Source organism: Dromaius novaehollandiae, chromosome 2, assembly GCF_036370855.1.
Source record: "Dromaius novaehollandiae isolate bDroNov1 chromosome 2, bDroNov1.hap1, whole genome shotgun sequence".
Classification (NCBI taxonomy): domain Eukaryota; kingdom Metazoa; phylum Chordata; class Aves; order Casuariiformes; family Dromaiidae; genus Dromaius; species Dromaius novaehollandiae.
This window is the reverse complement of record NC_088099.1, coordinates 26,653,565-26,672,304: the sequence shown is the minus strand read 5'-3', so window position 1 is coordinate 26,672,304 and position 18,740 is coordinate 26,653,565. Positions and strand designations below refer to the sequence as shown.

General features: G+C 40.7%; 1 protein-coding gene across 4 annotated transcripts in view; it reads left to right on the top strand.

Annotated features, from left to right (window-relative positions):
- The window catches only part of CDK6 (cyclin dependent kinase 6), a 139,678-nt gene extending 122,512 nt beyond the window's left edge, over positions 1-17,166 (top strand). For all 4 annotated transcript variants that reach the window (XM_064506071.1, XM_064506070.1, XM_064506069.1 and 1 more), the window contains 2 exons: positions 472-607; positions 3,377-17,166. In XM_064506071.1, the coding sequence (XP_064362141.1) occupies positions 472-607; positions 3,377-3,523 (283 nt within the window). In that variant the 3' untranslated portion in view covers positions 3,524-17,166. The remainder of the gene's footprint in view (positions 1-471; positions 608-3,376) is intronic.
- The last annotated feature ends 1,574 nt before the right edge of the window (positions 17,167-18,740 follow it).

Genomic DNA, 18,740 nt, shown 5'->3' with positions numbered 1-18,740 from the left:
CAACAATTACTGCACACAGCTTTGAAGCATTATGAAACATCCCTTTTATTGCCTTACCCTCATCTTGACCCAAGTCTTCTCTCAGTCCCTATTCTTGTGAATAAAGATCCTTGCATGAGATTCCCCTTTGAAACTTACTGCTTTTAATCATCCTGGAGTGACATATGTTGCGCCATCCAGACAAGAGCTGAGCAAATTTTTTCCAAAGCTCTCAGCCCTTTCTCAACTCCAAGACTCAGAAAATTGAGACCTAGGCCAGAATACTGTGCTGGCCGCAGGATGATTTCTGCAAAGCACATTGAGGGCCTACACCCATCACCCTCTATTCATAGTGATCGGTGCACCACTGTACAACTAATCGCATTTAAACCAATAGACTTACTCATAAGGCGAACTGCTGCTTCATAGAATCAATATAAAGGAGAGATTGCATAAATATCCAGAGTTAACATTATGTTTTTCCTTTCACAGTGTAATTGGACTCCCAGCAGAAGAGGACTGGCCTAATGATGTTGCCCTTCCGAGAAATGCTTTCACTTCCAGACCCGCACAACCTATTGAAAAATTTGTACCAGATATTGATGAACTGGGCAAAGACTTACTTCTGGTGAGTTTCTATTCATTGTTCTCCAAACAGCATCACTGATAGCTCCCGCTGTACCATGCTACATGCCAACATGAAGAGTTTGTCTAGTTACTTTTAGAGCTCTTCTCATGTAAACAATCTGTGAAACCATAGCACAAAGAAACCACCTTTGGCTCAAGAAGTGCAAGGGCTGCAAATAGTTAGAGGCTAGGAAAGTATTTCAAGGAAGCACTTGTTTGTCCTGTCTCTTAACTTAGATACTCATTGGTGACCCCTGTTGTGCCACTGATCCAGCCATTCTTGGAGTATAAGCCTGATGTGAGTACGCAAACTGATCTACCACTTTCCATGGTGTGGTAAAACCAGCAAAAGGAGAATGCAAGATGTAGAGGCATATTACATCTGCCTGCCTTCTACGGAATGCTGAAAACTTGAGATCTGGGATTCAGTAACTAATTATTGCCTCTCACAAATGGCAGAATTGGGCAGAAACAAACAAATTGCACTTGTACAACTGCTACCTCTGACTTCAGCGGTCAGCCAGGGAAATCCCTAGTTTCTGTCGACTGGGTGACAGTGACATGTCACACTTGCTGACCAGTTGATCCTGTATGGCAGCTCTTTGACTTCAGGTTTCCATGCTGGATATCCGTCTGAGCTTGAATTCCATTTTTCCGACAATAAGGCTGGAGAAAAATACATGGTTTTGCTGTATTAAATTATTTCCAACATTTTAATAGAAATGTTACAAACTCTAGCCCAGAATTTCAGTCTTGGAGTTGAATGTAGGGAACTGAAATTATTGGGAAGTGGAGTTGAATATGTATGCCTCAGAGGTTGCCTTTTGCCATGCCTGTTGAAACCTAGCTAAATTTGTTCTTTGGAAACCTTTTCAAAGATCTCGGTTCACACAGGCTCCGTAGAATTTATCAGTGCAACTCATGAAAGATTTGCTTCATCCTCATGACTTCTAGTTCTAGCCAAAGTTAGTGCTACAGAATGGCAGATCATCTTCCACTGTCTTTATAACTGCAGCTCCCAGCTGCTGTAAGCTGGACTACACCTGGACACTTGAAATTACAGGCGAAAGCTGCATCTTTTGTGTTTGCGGGCAGCCTGGAAATGGAAGTTAGAAGTTCCAGCATGTGCTTGTGACAAGAATTAGATTTTAGCAACAACAAGGAGTATAATATGATGGAGAGCTTGGTGAGTGTGGGACTGATGGGAGGGAGGAAGAAGAACAACAGCTGTGCCTGTGAGGTGAGGTGGGGAGGAAAGCTGGAGATGAGAACTGGGGGCCATAGATGAAAGGGAAGAGGGGGGCTGGAATTCACTGAATGAAGTCTCAGGAGTGTAATAGAAGATAGGAAGGCAGGAGTAGGAACTGGTTAGACAAGGATGCTAGGAGGAATACTGTTTGGAGGTGAATGGCAGAATAGAGAATAACAAGGTATAAAGTGCAAAGCCGTGGAGAGATTTCTGGGCAGGCTGGGCAAAGGCTGGGATAAGGATCTGGAAAGAAGACAAGGAAAATAGAACTAGGAGGAGGAGGGGGAATTCATAGTGAGGGGGTACTAAGGCTTTTAGGAGGAGTGCTTAGGAAGGGAGTCTAGCATAAACTGAACATAAACACTGAAATTAATATGAAAAACCTAAGAGTAGAGATTGTAATTTGGTAGGGAACAAAAATGGATCTGGGACAAGTAGGTAGAACAAGACAGAAAACATGTAACTTGAGAGGAATGGACACAGGAGCTGTGATCATTTGCGCACAGCTCTGAGAGAGCTTGGGATGAACCGCAGAGCAGATAAGGTCCCCATTGCTCATGTTGCCTGCAAAAAGTGACACCCCCCCCCACCACCACCAAAGTATGTATCTGTCCAGGAATGTTTCACACAAGCAGTGACCCACTTGTACTGCTATTGTTACTGTGGCAGAAAGCCATGATCTAAAGGCTCCACCTCAGAGATAAATCCGGTGGCTCTTTGCACTGCCCTAGTGCTTGCTTAGGAGTCACTGTAATAGTCCAGGACTGCACTATGCTAGGTCCTGTACAGACACAGAAAAAAGACACAGAATAAAGAAACAGTTAAAGCCCAGATTGCTAGCACACTAAATCCTGAGACAACAAAACTATTGCATGCAGTCGATGAAAATATATTGACCAGCATGATGAGCAGGGCTTTCGGCACACCTGCAGACTGGCATAGATTAAATTTTTAGTGTATTTTTGGAGTATTTTTATTCCAGCATGATGGAATTTGTTTTTCTGTTGGGTTTCTTTTTTCAAAAAAAGTAGGAAAATGAACACAAAACATTAGAATATGAAGGGTATAAAGTCAAACACCCAAGACCTAGAGAAATGCTGGGCCTAAGGATCGACATACATTACGATGCAGTCCATGTTTGTATAAACACAAGAGTGTGATACACTGTGAACACTGAGGGAATTCGAAAGCTGTTCCTGAATAGTTGCTCTCTGCAATCTGTGAGACAGAAGTCCTGTGCATCTGAATTCCAGAAAACCTGTGTTCTGGGATTTCCTAAACTATGGCTACTTGAATATTCCTACTTGCTATTTTCTATGAGCTTGTGAGAGGTCACATTCATATCCTATGACCCCACTGCCTGTTTTAATATGCATGGTTATCATGCAGCGCCTAGTGAGGTTCTTTTGTGGCTAATACTGATGATAAAGTGACAAAGTGACATGCATTAATATATACATGCTATGTTAGCAAAGTTAACTGCACATATTTGTTAAAACCCACTTCTTTTCATACTTACAGAAATGCTTAGCATTCAATCCAGCCAAGAGAATATCTGCCTATGTTGCCTTGTCTCACCCGTATTTCCACGACTTGGAGAAATGCAAGGAGAATCTGGACTCGCACATGTCATCCAGCCAAAACTCCAGTGAGGTGAATGCATCTTAATGCTGACTGAAGACGAACCTATAAATGAACCAGACATGTAGCTGACAAGGCCACTGCCCTGTATAAACCACATAGCTGTTCCAGTGAAGGTCATTATTTGGAGGTTTTACATGCCTATCTCTTATTTTGGGATTGTGATGTGCTTATCCAAGGAAATCAATCTAGTTTACTTTCATCAGAGCAATGCAAGGGCCAGGGCTTTCACCTGTTCCCATTGCAGCTTTATGTTTGCTTTGTTTTTGTTTTGTTTATCTACCTGGGAAAACTCCAGATGAAGAGAAGCTGCTGACCAGTTTTGCTGCCATTTTATTCTTTTAATATTGAATGCTGCCAGTGTGGAGTAGGATAATCGAGTCACTGCCAAAACATGATGCAATCTCTCTCTCTAGCTGCTGAAGCATGATTTGGTACTTTTTTTTTATTATTATGTGATATCTTACAGTGATATTTAAAGAACGGCATTGAAATATCAGAGCTCTGCAACCTGCAGTTAACTGATACGTACGTTAACACATCCAGCTACTGTTTGCTCATAGCGTATATGCAGGTGCTTTCCCACGTGAAAACTCGGATGGATAATTTTACCATTTCATTGCTCTATAAAAATAACAATGATGGTGGTCATCATAATAAATGTCTCAACTTTTAGGGTTTTTTTGTACACAAACGAGTTACTATCTAGCTGAGTTTGTGTCCATACTGCAAAAACCAGGGTTTTAAAAAATTTCTAGGGTCTTGTTCTCTACTGACCCTTTTGGTTTCCAAATGCTTCGTTTGTGTTGAAATCCATGCACATGCTAACCCATCCTCGAACCTGTCATTCCTCTCAGAAAACAGCTGCAAGCACATTTTCTCTATCTCATTCAGAATTTTCTGGTATGCAGCTCAAAGATACGAAGGGAGACAGTGCAAATCAGTACCGGCTTTCCCCTTTAACCTGTTCTCATTATCAGCCAAAAAAGAAACATAGAGAAAACATTTTCAGTTTAGAAGCAGAGAATTCTATACCTACAAAGAAGCACAGTTGTGTGTTTTTGCCTTACTGTATGCTGTATACCGCGCTGCCTTACCTGCACCACCTACCATGCATCACAGTGCTGTCACAAAAATCCCTCAGATTTCATTTTTTAAGCAGACATGTTTTCTATGCAGAAATGCATGAGCTTCTCTCCTAAACCACCATGTGGGTATGTTGGCACATGCTTCTCCGCTAGGGTTAGTGTGCCATTACTGAATGTCAAAATAACTAAGCAATTCACCTGCCTTTTTAGCACAGTTATTTTAAATATTGCATTAAATTTTTATATTTAGTATTTTTACGTTAACTAAAATATATTTTCAGTATTTTAAAAAGAAGCTTTTATTTTTTTAGTACTGTACGGGGGAAAGAAGAAATATTTTAAATCCATAAAAGCTATTCCCTGCCATAACTTTAGTGCATTTACCTAGATGTAACTTGGGTGAAGCTGGTCCAGCGAGTTAGCCCTTGCCATTAAAACAGAAATATACACTATTGCAGTATAACTGATGATAAGTGTGGTAGCCAGCTTTGCTTACTCCTCTCATAGTCCCTTAGGCTACTGAGCCAGCAATATGTGCTCGCTCACAGCATGCCTGGCAGAAGCAGGTCCCTAGCACCGAGCTGAGCAATACGATTTTTCCCGCCGTGGCAGGGGACGCTGTAGCTGTCTCCCTGGGGCACTTGGCAGTTTGGGGACAGACTTCTCTGCTAACTCTCCTTCAGGGATCTGCACTGTGTAGGACATAGTCCTTTGCTGGGATAGTGAGTGGATCTTATCCGCCTCTTGGATAAAGCTTTTCTTTACCGTTAGATGTTTAACCACATGGCTTATGGTAAAATTATGTCCGCTTCAAATAGGCCAGGTTTTGAAAGGACCCCTTGCACGCATGCGTGCAGTGGCCTGTGCTTTTCTTCATGCCCAGAGTGACGCCTATTCAAAACCCACCAGCAAGAACAGACCAGCTGCAAATTAGGCCTGGCAAGAGCGCACGCGAGGCGGCTGCGCGCAGAGATCATGCAGGGGTGCAGCAGGAGTATTTCGTGAGTCAGCCGAGGGCCGGGGAGCAGCCACGGCAGCTAACGCCTCGCGGCTGGGCCGTGCCTCCGTCGCGCTCCCGTGGTGCCTCCATCCAGCAGCTCCCGCTGCGCTGGTGGGGTCCCAGCCCTCTTCCTCCATAGCTTGACGGCCCTGAGCGTGAACAGGGCTTTAATACCACAGAAAAGGATGGGCCGGAGTGGGATTTGTGCTAATAATTTTAAAACAGTTTGGAACATGAAGGAAAGCCAAAATTCAGGATGGTCTTGCAACGCTAACAAAGAGAGGAGTTTTCTATGCAGTTTAGCACTTTTAGAAAACATTCCACATTTTAGCTAACGCCAAGCTATCGTACATGCTTTATCAGGGCATTCGGCTGGTTTGGCTTTCCAGCAGCTGGCAGGGAACTCTCCCAGAGCTCTCCAGGTGCTAACGTTGGGTGATAATATAAGGGTTGGGTTTTTTTTTTCAAAATTAAACTCAAAAACTCTCAGATAGAGAGGTGCAGCTGTTCCCTGATAGAAGAGCTTGCTGTATTAAGCTCAACAAAATGAAGGCTGGAAGGGAATAGGACTGCTGATTGTAAGTACATTATTGGGGGAAACAAAATGGAGGGAAGAGAACAATTTAAGCCAAAGGTTAGTGTTGGCCCAAGAACTAATGAGACTAATTTAGGCCTGGAAATCATGAGAAAGTTAATTACGGGAGCAGTATTTCCCAAACTGTAGCATCACAACTAGCGCTGAAGGGAGCAGCAGAGGAAAGCACCAACTGGTGCGTGGACTTAGAAGCAAAGCTTCTGCAACGTGGTGCTGCATGTCGGCTACTACAGGGCCAGGGCATGAACGGGGAGTTCAGGAGAAGAGCTCGAGAAGGGTTGAGTTCGCAGTCACGTTCTGAGCATCCTTCCGGTGGGAATGGCAGGAAGAGACAGAGATCTGCGTTCTGCCTCGGTAAGTTTATTTCCATAGGTTTATGGAAAAGATTTCTATAACGGGGCCCTTGTGGCAGCAAGGGTCCCGAGGACCTTTCAGATGAACTCCATTTTAAAATGTTCTTATCTAACCCCCAAATCTCTCTGCAAAGAAATCCCAGTTGTCCCTCTCCTACACGCCATAGGCTTACTCTTATCACCATCTCCCCTGCCAAACCGTGAAGCTTCACTTACACTAGTAAGCTGAGAAAGTCTGTTCACTGGCTGGGGAAAACACTGGCATTGGCTAAAACCATGCCAGGGATCAGGCTCATAGTTAGACAGCATGGACAGCTGTGGGACAGTGCTCAAGCCCATGCCCTTGCTCTTGCTCTTTTAATTTTACTAGTAGAGGTGCAGTCTTTCAGTACCTGTGCCCACTGCTGCCCTCTCTGTAGGATGTAGGAATAGCATGTGTGGAAAAGAAAGTGCTTTTTGTCACATTTCTTCAGGATTGTGATGAAAACTCTTCACACACCCTTTAAATAAGGCTTCCGAGTGCAATTCTTCTTAACAATAGCTATGCCCATGTGTGTGTTCTGCAGGATTGTTTCAACAGCAAAAAAATATATTAAAAATAAGCATAGAGCCTTAGCCCCTAGAGCACCTGCAACCAGACACTGTGCTCTTCTCAGCAGAGAACAAGACGTTGCGAGTAATGGAGCAATTTCTGTCTCCCACCAACCTTTTTTAATCACTCTTACATAATTCTGCAGGAAAAGTAGAACCAGTAACTGAGGAAAAAAACAACCACCAAAGCTAGCTAGTGAAGTGCTAAGTGCTAAGGCACAGCCATACATCCGGGACAACCCTTTTCTTTCCTCGCCCAGTCCCCACATTCGCTCTGGCTCGCTACCACACTGAATACAGGTTTCAGGGACACTCCTAGGTGCTATTTCCAACAGGTTTCTTCCAAATTTGCAATAGCTACACAGCGTCCATGTCCCCTTACCCCTGCTCCCAGGTGTCGCGTATTTTAGTCCAGCAGCCAGAGGAGATGATTAGAAAAGACTCTCTCTGTGCTCCTCCTGCCGTGCACCCCTGCCTAACCGTAGAGTTGCATACACCCATGCTGCCTTGCGTGCGGCAAGCGAAACTCTGAAAATAGGCAGATTCTAAAAATTTGTGCTGATTTCTGTGTAGACTGTGCCCACACTCCAGTTTTCTTTCAGCATATTAGTCCATCCATGGTAAATGTTAGTGCCTTTCTCTCTCGTTCCTGTCCTAAGACACACCAGAAAATGAGGGTGTCATATCGGCAAAGTTTTGAAATTTGGTGCTATGTGTACGGAGCCTTTCACATGCAAGGAAACAGTAAGTTGCTGCATTTGAGCATCTTGTGTGTCAGGAGTGGCATCCAGCCTTGTGACTTTCTCGTGTTTTTTACACTTGATAGATTTTTTGGTGAATACGATGAAAATTCGGTGCCCATGCCGCTTTTCACAGGTTCACTCACTGTCTTTGAGGAGCGTATTTTATTATACAAGGGGTCGTTCTCTCTGCCGTTAGGTTAGGGCCAATCTTAATACAGAAAAGCAAGAGAAAACATGCTGGTTTGGTCTTTTCGCCAACAAACTTAAGAGCACTTACCTGACGCACAACTGAAAACACATCAGTTGTTATATGTGTATGTGAATCATTAACTACACAGTTTGGTTTAAAAGGCCACATAAATTAATTATGTTTCATGTATGAGGCAGTTGAATAATGAGGACGAAGTTTATTCTAAGAACTCTGTTATGTAGAACCACTTTGCTAGTATTTTTCTTATGCCATAGTTTCAGGAATAGATGGATTTAATATACAATGTGAATTAGGAGATATTAGACTATTACAGTGATTTTTGTTGTGTTATGCTTGAAGCTTGAATTGATCTGGAGCTTAGGGACCTAGCATATTTATTGTATTGCTGCAAAACTATCTGAATGTGCTTCTAAATATCAAGATCTTTTTTGATGTTGACAGGATTTCACACTTCTCTTAATGTGTAAATGATTTTCTTGAAATTAGTATATTAGAAAAACAGTTTTTCAAAACTGCAGTTGTGGGGGGAAATTTAAGAAATATATTTTTAGATTCACAGAGAATAACATTTTATATACTGAAATCTTCAGTAACTGACTGTTAATAAGCTATCAGTTTTATTTCTTTTTGATTATTAAATATTGGCGTATGCAGATTACTTTCCCTGAGGAAAAATTCAGAAAAAGTCTTTAGAAAAGTAGATGTAATTTTATATGTCTACTTTTCCAAGTTTCATTTTCATATCCTATTTTTTTGTGCAAATACACTTTTAGTGTGCAAAAATATGACCACGGTTTTAACAGTCGAACTGGAATGTGTGCAAATGAGTGCAACTCAAATAGGGTTTATTTGTGAGACATTTATTTTCTTATATCTCTGTTTTGCAAATTGTTAGATAATAGCTTTAGTATAATTCCAGTTTCTGGACCAGACTGTAACCATCAAACCCCAGTAATTTCCTTTAAAGGAATAAGAAACTTTTTCATTGATTTAAATGAACTAGGCCATTAAAGGAGGAAAGATATGGATACGTTAACTGACAAACATACCTTTGCCAAGTGTTACTTCTCCCCTTTAGTTTGAAACTTAGTATTTATTGCATACTGATATGCAATACATACGCAGTATAAGAACCATAAAAATACTTAGGAACAGTATGCAGATATAATATCAAAAATAGCTAAAAATTGCTTGCAGAAACTTGCTAAAATTTATTCTTTTAGCTATAACAAATGTGTATGAGTTTATATTTTGAAACTGGTATATTTTCCATGAAAATATCCTTCAAAAGTTATGTATATATAATTCAGACAATGATAATCACCCAAACAGAACTGAATCAAACAGGAACTTGTGCTCAGAAATGATTCTGCAAGGCCAAGTAGACACCAGCAGCCCTTCATGTGTTCAGTGGAGGCTGACAATAGTCAGCACCATGCTTAGATGAGCCTTTTGCTTTCAGCAGAAAAGCCTAAGGACGCTTTGAGTAAAGTTAAAGGAGAAGTTGCTTTGACTTAAACAAGGCAGACTTTGTCCAAGGAGAGCTTCTGCAACATTCAAATATGTTAAATTTGCAGCCATTGTAAAAGGACTGTTCAAAAAAGCTAACATAAAACAGGAACTCTGACCTCTCTGACCATATGACATTTTTTCTTTCAGATGAAATGTTTGATCTATGTTAGAAAATACTTGATGGCCTTCATCTTGTCTGCTGTAGGCACACTGAAGTCAGTGAGACTTTTGGATGTCTAGAGAAAGCAAGGAGAAACTCTGATATGGCTCTTTGATACTGGGTGAGCATGGTAGAGTAGATTTTTTTTGTTTCCAAGAAAGGTTAGACAAAAGATGTTACCTTAAAAAAAAAAAGAGATGTTTAGTGGAGATTAAAAAGAGGATTTTAAGGAACTACTGGGAAAATATTGTTGGGATAAGAGAAAAAGAGGGTATTTATAAAGTGAAAAATGTAAATACAAAGAATGTGTATTAAATACGCACGGAAACTTATATTTTTTCACTGAGCTTACAAAGTTGATAGGGGTTTATGAAGAAAAGAACCCAGGTATGAACTCGTTCTAACTAGCATCTTAATGTTCATTTGCAGTAAAGCTACCTATACTATTTCACTGAAAGGAGAAAGGAAAACAGGTGATGTTAAACTTGTGATTCACTTCGATGATGTCTACATGAACATGCTGTAAGACTCTCAAGCTTGTTGCCCATTTCTGAGCATACTGAATGTGCATCCACACTGTTTAGCTTTTTGCACCTTAAACCCATCCACATGCCAGGCAGATTTTCTAGGATTCTCACTGATACTTGATCCATTGACATGCTCACGTTAAGCCCAGCCAACTATCACTGTCTGTGCCATCAAGTGGAAAATGAATTTTCAGAGTTACTTGATTGTCAGCTTCCTTCATGCAATTACTTATGAAGAGTTTGCAGTTAACATTCTGTAATAGGCAGCCTTTCCTCTTATTCCATGTTTCATACATAATTTTATATTGCATTCTCTGACATGTTCTTCAGATCCTCAGCCTTAGAGTAATCATGTATTATGTTATTCATCTCCCAGCACACTGAGCTGTGCAGTGTGCTGGCCCTTTACACTCAGAACGAAGCCACGTTCTGCCGCACCATCATGCCACATAATAATGGTAGGAGGCAGATACCGTTTTCTAATTTTCTTCCTTTTTGTAAAACTGGGGCGGGGGGGGTTATGTTCTTTCATTTGAGGATCTATCTTGAGTCGCTAGATGAGGGAGGAAAATTGTTAAGTGCTACAAAGTTAGGAAAAATAGGCAGGGATTAGCAGAGTTAGGACAATTTTGGGGAGTGAATTTGAAAATTTGGAAAAGTTATGTATGAGAAGTGCAGGGTTGGGGAAAGACATTTTTTTCCCACATTTTGTTTTTGCCTGTCATTCACTTTCATAAGCATATAATAAGGCAGCATTCTTGCACAGGATTTTAGTCCCAGCTACTTATTATGCCACTCAGACTTTGAGTTCTGGAGCAGTTTTCCAATACAGCAACAGCTCCATTTTTTAAATCAGATTGTTATAGAAGCTAGAGGGGTTTTTTGTGTGGATGTAAAAAAAGCTAATGCTGATCAGTCTGAGAGCAAATTCAGCTGTCCATACAGACACAGCCCGTAGTTCAGCAGCAGCGACGGAGAAGTACATCTCAATGCACGAGTCACTAAGAGTGACCAGCAGTGTGCAATACTATTGTGCATGAGGAGCATTATTCTACTCCTGCAGTAAACTGTAAACTCTATGCCAATCCAAAATGGCATTAAGCACTTGGAGTTTGAGGTTATCCACATGCCTAAGTGTTTTGCTGGATCAGTCCAGGTGGATCACCATCTTGCAGAATCGAGTCTGGGAGCTCAGGAACGCTTTCATGGGCTGTGCAGCAGGAATGGAGCTTTCCGAGCTGCTGTGCCAACCTGAGAGCTACCATTAATTATTGCCATGCCACCACCAGGAGTACAAGGCCTTTTTAGTGTTTTGTTGTGTTTAGTGGGTGAATGACGGGCCAAGTGGCACAGCTGGGCTAATCTTGGTCCTTCCATTAAACATGAGCAAGTAGGCTTGGCACAGAGACAAATTTCACAGTTCCAGGGAAGGGAAACCTGGTTCTACACAGTAGTCCTCTGGCATTTGTTAAATTCATTTAGTGAGAGATCTCCCAGCTACTCACGCTGTCCTTTCCTTATCCCAGATCATCCTACTCTGACGCTTTGAAAGGAGCCCTGGGGAGTCTAGTGCTTAACAACCTTTCAACTCCCTGCTTCCTCACTGCAGCAACACTTCAAGACCTATCACTTGGATGTGACATTGCTAATACTTCTACAGCCACTTAAAAAGCTGTGAAATAAATTACCTCCTTGTGACTCTGCAGCCCCCCAGTTTGCATGCCACCGATTTGGGCTATTGTTTTTCCTTGCTCCGCATTAGGAACTGGGAATTAATACAATCAGACCATGGCAAAGTGGGTGTTCCTATTACATCTTTTGGCTCAAGCAAAAAATATGAAATGGGCTGGAATAGATTAGACAATATAATGTGTTTGATCAGCCAAAACAACTTTTGATTCAGAACGTTATTTACTAAATATAGAAGATCCCTGGACAACCTTCTGTGATTTAAGATGTTTACAAAAGCAGCCAATGATTCTTCTGTTGTACAAAAGTTTTTAACAGATGCAAATAAGCCTGGCTCTGCCAGCCTCCCACTGCTGATCCCTTTTGCCTTCCACTTCCCAGAGATCACTCTTCCCAGGGAGAGGTTTTCTCCTATCATGAGTCAGAGCAACTATGAAACAGTTCTTATATGAAGGTCCCCAACTCTCAAGATGGCCTGGGTGCTCCTCTAGGGCATGTTGGCAATCAAGCTCATTCATTTGCTTCCTGCTGTAGTGGTTTTGAGTACAAAGCCCTGCCACATGTACCAAGCACAGACAGGTGATACTCCCCCAATGTATTCTCCTGAAGAAAAGTCTTTACAGGATCTACAGGGGACAGTATGCCAGCTGTTTCTATGACAGCTGATGTTTTTGGCATTTTAAACACCAGTGTTGTAAGGACATCTGGGAGAAACCTTTCTCACCATATAAAAGGATGACTGTGAATTATGGGCATATAGCAGCAAAGTGTTCCTTCCAGGTGGATGATGGGGTATCTCTAAAAGAGTCATCCTTGGTTGGTAATGGAAAACAAAATAACTGGGACTAAAATAAAGCTTAGGTCTGCAGCATGCTATTGAAATACAAAGTGTTTCTCAGTCTTTTTCCAGTAGGACTCAAAATCCATCATGTTTTTTTGCAGGGACTCTATTTTAAAGTCCCTTGTAATAAAGTGTAGTTGTAACCATGGGTTGGGCCCACAGCAAGAAGTGCATCAGAGTTTGGATGCTGGCAAGAAGTTTGTGGCAGTGCTGTTGTTTAAGATGACTTACAGAAGTTCAGTGGAGACTTGCCCGGGGATAGGGAAGTGCTCATGTTAAAGTATTGATTGCCCTGCACAGGCTGAAGTGAAGATACCTATCATTACACGGTAGAAGAGCTGCAATGTCTGGAGATTAGAGGCTGGAGGGAGGGAACCAGAAGCGTGGGTAGCAGAGACTGCAGAGACTGAGCTATCCTTTCCTTTTTCTCCCTGGATGTCTAGCAATCTAGTGTTTTTTCAGCTTTCTTTTGTTTCACCTCCACTACCACTATTCTTCTTTCTACTGTGTGTCATTAGCTGAACTGAAAAGCATTCCTCTAGATTACTAGCTCAAAATCAGAGTAGGCCGGCACTGTCTAAAAATTTTGATTGCTCTCTGGTGGTCAATATTAGTTGCATCAGTTGTCTCGGTTTAGATTCCAGCAAAGAGAATCCAGTATCGTGACACTTTCTTTGTACGCAGCACTAGTTAATACCCTCACTGTCATTCTCTGCAGTGTTCAAAATCTCTCTTCCTGGCAATCAAACTCCCTTCCTACAACCCACTTAGAGTCATGACAATGTGGGCAAAAGAAGTTTACACTACGGTGGTGCTTTTTGATAAACAGTGTGAGCCAGTTCCAGTTGAAACAGGGCCTAAAAGCATCTCTAGCAATCTTAGTCACGTGCCTTTCACAGGCAAGACAGTCACTTTTGTTGAAGTAAGAAACACATTTTAAAATACTTAAGATAGAGAAAATATAAAGTTGCCATGTATTTTTCTGAAAGAATCTGTTTTCTACACAAAGCTGTATGATTTTGGCACTGAACTCAAGCCCAAAGGCACACACTTATTCTTTCCTTTCCAGTCTTTAATTTCTTTGTAAATTCTTTTGCAAGTGTTCTGATTAATGTATTTATGGTCCACTTTGATCCAGTTTTTAAGTGGTCTATTTCTGACATTGAATCTCATATGGATTTTATTTTTAATGTAACATTTAGCTGCATTACTTTGAACAGCTTTAGAAGTATAATGTCTTTGAGTGCTCTAATTAATGAAAAATTATACCCTCAAAATGATATCTTAGAAGTCGAACTGTATACTTTGGAAGTGATGTTTATATTATAACTCCTGAAAGCATCGCAGTGTGCTTTCATCTGTATGTCTGTCTACTACTTTCTGTATAACAGTGTATATTTGTATTTCCTCACTTGCTTGATATTCGTCAGTTTGAAGGCCTGAGTATGCAAACACACGAATATTGTATCTCATTTGAGCAGTCCCGCACAGCTGAGAGGGGTTACTCATGTGGATATACTTGCTCACAAAAGCATTTGCAGAAAAAGGCTTTCATTTAGTAACTGATTGTAGTTGTGAGGACACATGGTTAATAACAGCACCAAGACATCAGTAAATGGGGTCAGTGTTTCTTGAAAATGTGGACACATTTATTTCCAAGTTATTTGACATTAACGTAAATTATTGCTATTATAATTCAGTACAATATTTGTTATGAAAACACACTAGTCCTGTGAAAGGGTAGTTGCCAGAAAATGTTTTGAGTCTCGCTGCTTTATGTTTATTTGCATTTAGTATACATTTTGGTTGTTGAAATGAAGCTAGTTTCATAGAGGCAGAAAGCTAGATCAGTCAAAAAATTCATAAATAAGCTTCATACTGTACATTGAGTTTTGCAACTAGAATACTATGCGTGTTCAGATGTATTTTTTATGCTTTAGGGTATTTTTGTTTATTTTAATATGTAAAGGAGTAAGCAGATTACTTTGAACTGCTATTGTAGAGCTAATTTTACACATAGTGGGGGAACGTTGTCTAAAAATTTAAACCTAAAAAACATTACATAGGCTGCCTTCGGCTTTATTTTGTTTGTAGTAGTTCCAGCAGGTATCTGTCAATTCCAGATGCTTAACCAGAGCACAAGTTTGTCTGGCATCTTGCAACTGAAGTAAGTTTTTTGCAATGATAAAATTGCCCTTCTTTGTTTTAAATAAGATTTTTGGATAAACAAAAGCATAAAGGCAGCAAATTTAGATTTTTTGTGCATGGACAATTGCAGGAAATAGGACTGGAGTTTCGAAGAATTTAAAATTTTTAGTGTAATTTACTCTTGTTGTAACTCCACTGACTACAGTTGAATTAAACCAAGATTTTGACCCTGTCAGTTCAAAAATTTCAGTGTCAGGCAGCTCAGGTCTATATAAAGAAGCTTAGTAAGTCAGCAAGAATACTATAAAAATGGTAATGTGTGACAGAAATCTTAACTCTAGTAACATTTTTCTCAAAATTTCAATTCATTACTTTTTGATACAAAAGCTCAGAAGTGCACTTCTTAGTGGCATTGGAATAGGTGGAGAAAGGCATGATGCTGGTACAGAAATGTATCCGAAAGAAGATTCAGTTCTTACTACTCCAGCCACTCCATGTGTGCCTATCTTACGTTACAGATCCCACTGAAGTTAACAGAAGAACTGTGTAAAGTTAAGCCTGTGTGTAACCCTTATGGCATACTGGTTCTGAAATCTGCAAGATACATAAATATTCTCAAAAGACATTATTAAAACATCTGTTTTCAGGGTTACAGAGTATTCTGAGCAGTGGGGCCAGCATCTGGGACACATCCAGAGTAACTTTATTAACTGATGTTACTTCAGATTAACATTCATTAGCAAATCAAAATCTGCCTCAGTATCTTTATTCCTCAGTATGATTTTACAGAGAATAACATGGAAAGCATTTAAAAAGTTAAAACAGCATATAATGCTGCACACTTGACACTTTTTTTTTGGTAATAAAATATCATTTGCTCTGGAGATGTCTAGGATGTGATAATCGAGGAAAACATGAAAAGCAGTTTCAATTATTTAATTCACCTTAGGACATATGCTCAGCTGCTGAAAATCAGCATAGTCCTGTTGACTTCTACATTGTATCAGCTCATACCAGCAAAGCAGCTGGCACTTAGCATCGCAAGTCACTTTACCTACATATGCAGTAGGATTTTATTTTGCAAGGTGGAAAGTTACCTAAGGTGCAAACTGTACTACCTAGACGACCGTTGATACCTATTCACAGGACATGATTTCACTGTATCACTTCATACTTGAAATTAATGATGTTATTTTAATCAGGGTACAAACATGAAAAGGTGCGTGTGTTACTGTTTCTTTTAAAGGTGCATCATTATTTGTATTCTGTGTGCTTAATAATTACTATTCAGTGTTCTTTATATTCTTTTCATTCATCATTAAAATCACCTATGTGTGAAACAGTGTCTGTATCATCTACAGAGGTACAGAGAAAGGTAACGGTGATTTATTGAATTGTTACTTAAATATACTGGTTTACCTTTTAGTCATAAATACTGCATCAAGGGGCTACAAAATGCAAACTGTGGTATAGAAAAGTATTGCACCATTGCTGTACATGAAATCTTGCAGTCTCTCTCCTCTTCTTGCACAGCTGCTGATTACCATATACGCATTGGAAAAAAGTATGTTTCTACTGTACAGAATGGCTGGGAAATAATACAGACACCTTAGAAACTCCAGAGCTTTCTTTGCAGGCTTTCAAACAAAGCCCTTTGATCTAACTGCATGCTTGCTCTGTGTCCCAAATTTCACCCTGTGAGGCTCTCTGCTTTAGGAACACCCTCAGCTGGGGCTACTTTACAGTGACTGCATTGAAGTTCATCAGAGCATACTCTTTCAAGCATGCACCTTACCATATAACATTCTTTAGCTTTTACAAGTTTGTAAAGATGGTGGACTGCAAAAATAATCATGCGTCAATACGGCAAAATTAAATTAAGGCACACAGAGGGTTATCAATATTGTATTATATCAGAATTACAGTCCTTTGGAACTAAACGTTTTGCTGCTGGCAGTGCAAGAAAAGTGTGTATTTATTGTTGGGTGCTGAGGGTTCAGTAATGAAAAATCAATATAATAAAAATTTTCACAGTGTCAAGTTATTTTAGTTGTTCCCAAATTATTGGAAAGTAAAAAGACAAAAAAATAGTTTTGTATTTAAAACTGCTTGCCTGAAGTTTACTTCACTTTTCTAGCTATACTTCTCTTTTATCGAAAATGTAAAATGAATACAAATGCAGTAAGTATTGTATATTAAATACAGAAAATTAGCAACATTGTTTTCTAGTTTTTATGTTTGCAAGCATTTTTCTGAACACGCTGTGTATTGTAAGAAAACAGACATACACACAAAAACTGACACAGAAACATAAGCACATTCATATGCTTTCAAGCCCCTTACCATATACCTTTAGTTTTATACTAATTTAATCTCATTGGTCATTTTCATTCATGAATTGCTTTATTGCTTACTTAGGATGAATGCCATTCATTATTGCAATGGCTATGAAGGCTACACTGTTCAGCACTAGCTTGTCTGTACTGCAATCTTCCTTTAGGTTAACTTCATTAGATAAATTGTGCTTTAATTCAGCTATAATGGTCATTCATGAAATATTTTCCCCACATGTTATTTCACAAAATCACAGAATGGCTCAGGTTGGAAGGGCCTTTGAAGATCATCTAGTCCAATGCCCCTGCTCAAGCAGGGTCACCTAGACCAGGCTGCCCAGGATTATGTGCATATGGCATTTGAGTACCTCCAAGGATGGAGACTCCACAAGCTCTCTGGGCAACATGTTCCAGTGCTCAGCCGCCCTCACAGTGAAAAAGCTTTTCCTTAGATTCAGACGGACCTTCCTGTTTTTCAGTTTGTGTCTGTTGCCTCTCATCCTGTCACCACTGGGCACCACTGAAAAGAGTTTGGCCTCATCCTCTTGACACCCTCCCTTCAGATATTTAAATGCATTGATAAGATCCCTCTTCAGTCTTCTATTCCCTAGACTGAACAGTCCCAGCTCTCTCAGCCTTTCCTCAGGAAAGATGCTCCAGTCCCTTTATCATTTTAGTAGCCCTTTGCTGGGCTTGCTCCAGTAGTTTCATCCCTCTCTTGTACTGGGGAGCCCAAAACTGGACCCAGCACTCCAGGTACAGCTTCACCAGGCCTGAGTAGAGGGGAAGGATCACCTCCCTCATCCTGCTGGCAATGCTCTTCCTATTGCAGCCCAGGATACCACCAGCCACCTTTGCCACAAGGGCACATCGCTGGCTCATGGTCATCTTGTTGTCCACCAGGACTCCCAGGTCCTTCTCTGCAGAGCTGCTCTCCAGCTGGTCAGCCCACAGCCTGTACTGGTGCATGGGGTTATTCCTCCCTAGGTGCACGACCCTGCACTTGCCTTTGCTGAACTTCTTGAGGTTCCTCTCTGCCCATCTCTTTAGCCTGTCATGGTCCCTCTGAACCACAACCATTTGCTCTATCAGCCACTCCTCCCAGTTTTGTATCACCAGCAAACTTGCTGAGGGTAAACTCTGTCCCTTCATCCAGGTCACTGATGAATAAGTTGAACAATACTGGAGCCAGTATTGACCCCTGGGATACAACACTAGTTACTGACTTCCAACTAGACTTCATGCCAATCACAACCCTGTAAGCTGTGCCATTCAGACAGTTTTCAGTCCACCTCACTGTCTGCTCATCTAGCCCATACCTCACCAGCTTGCCTATGAGAATGTTACAGGAGACAGTGTTGAAAGCCTTACTGCAAACAAGACAGACAACATCCACTGCTCTCTCCTCATCCACCAAGCCAGTCATTCCATTGTAGAAGGCTATCAGGTTGAG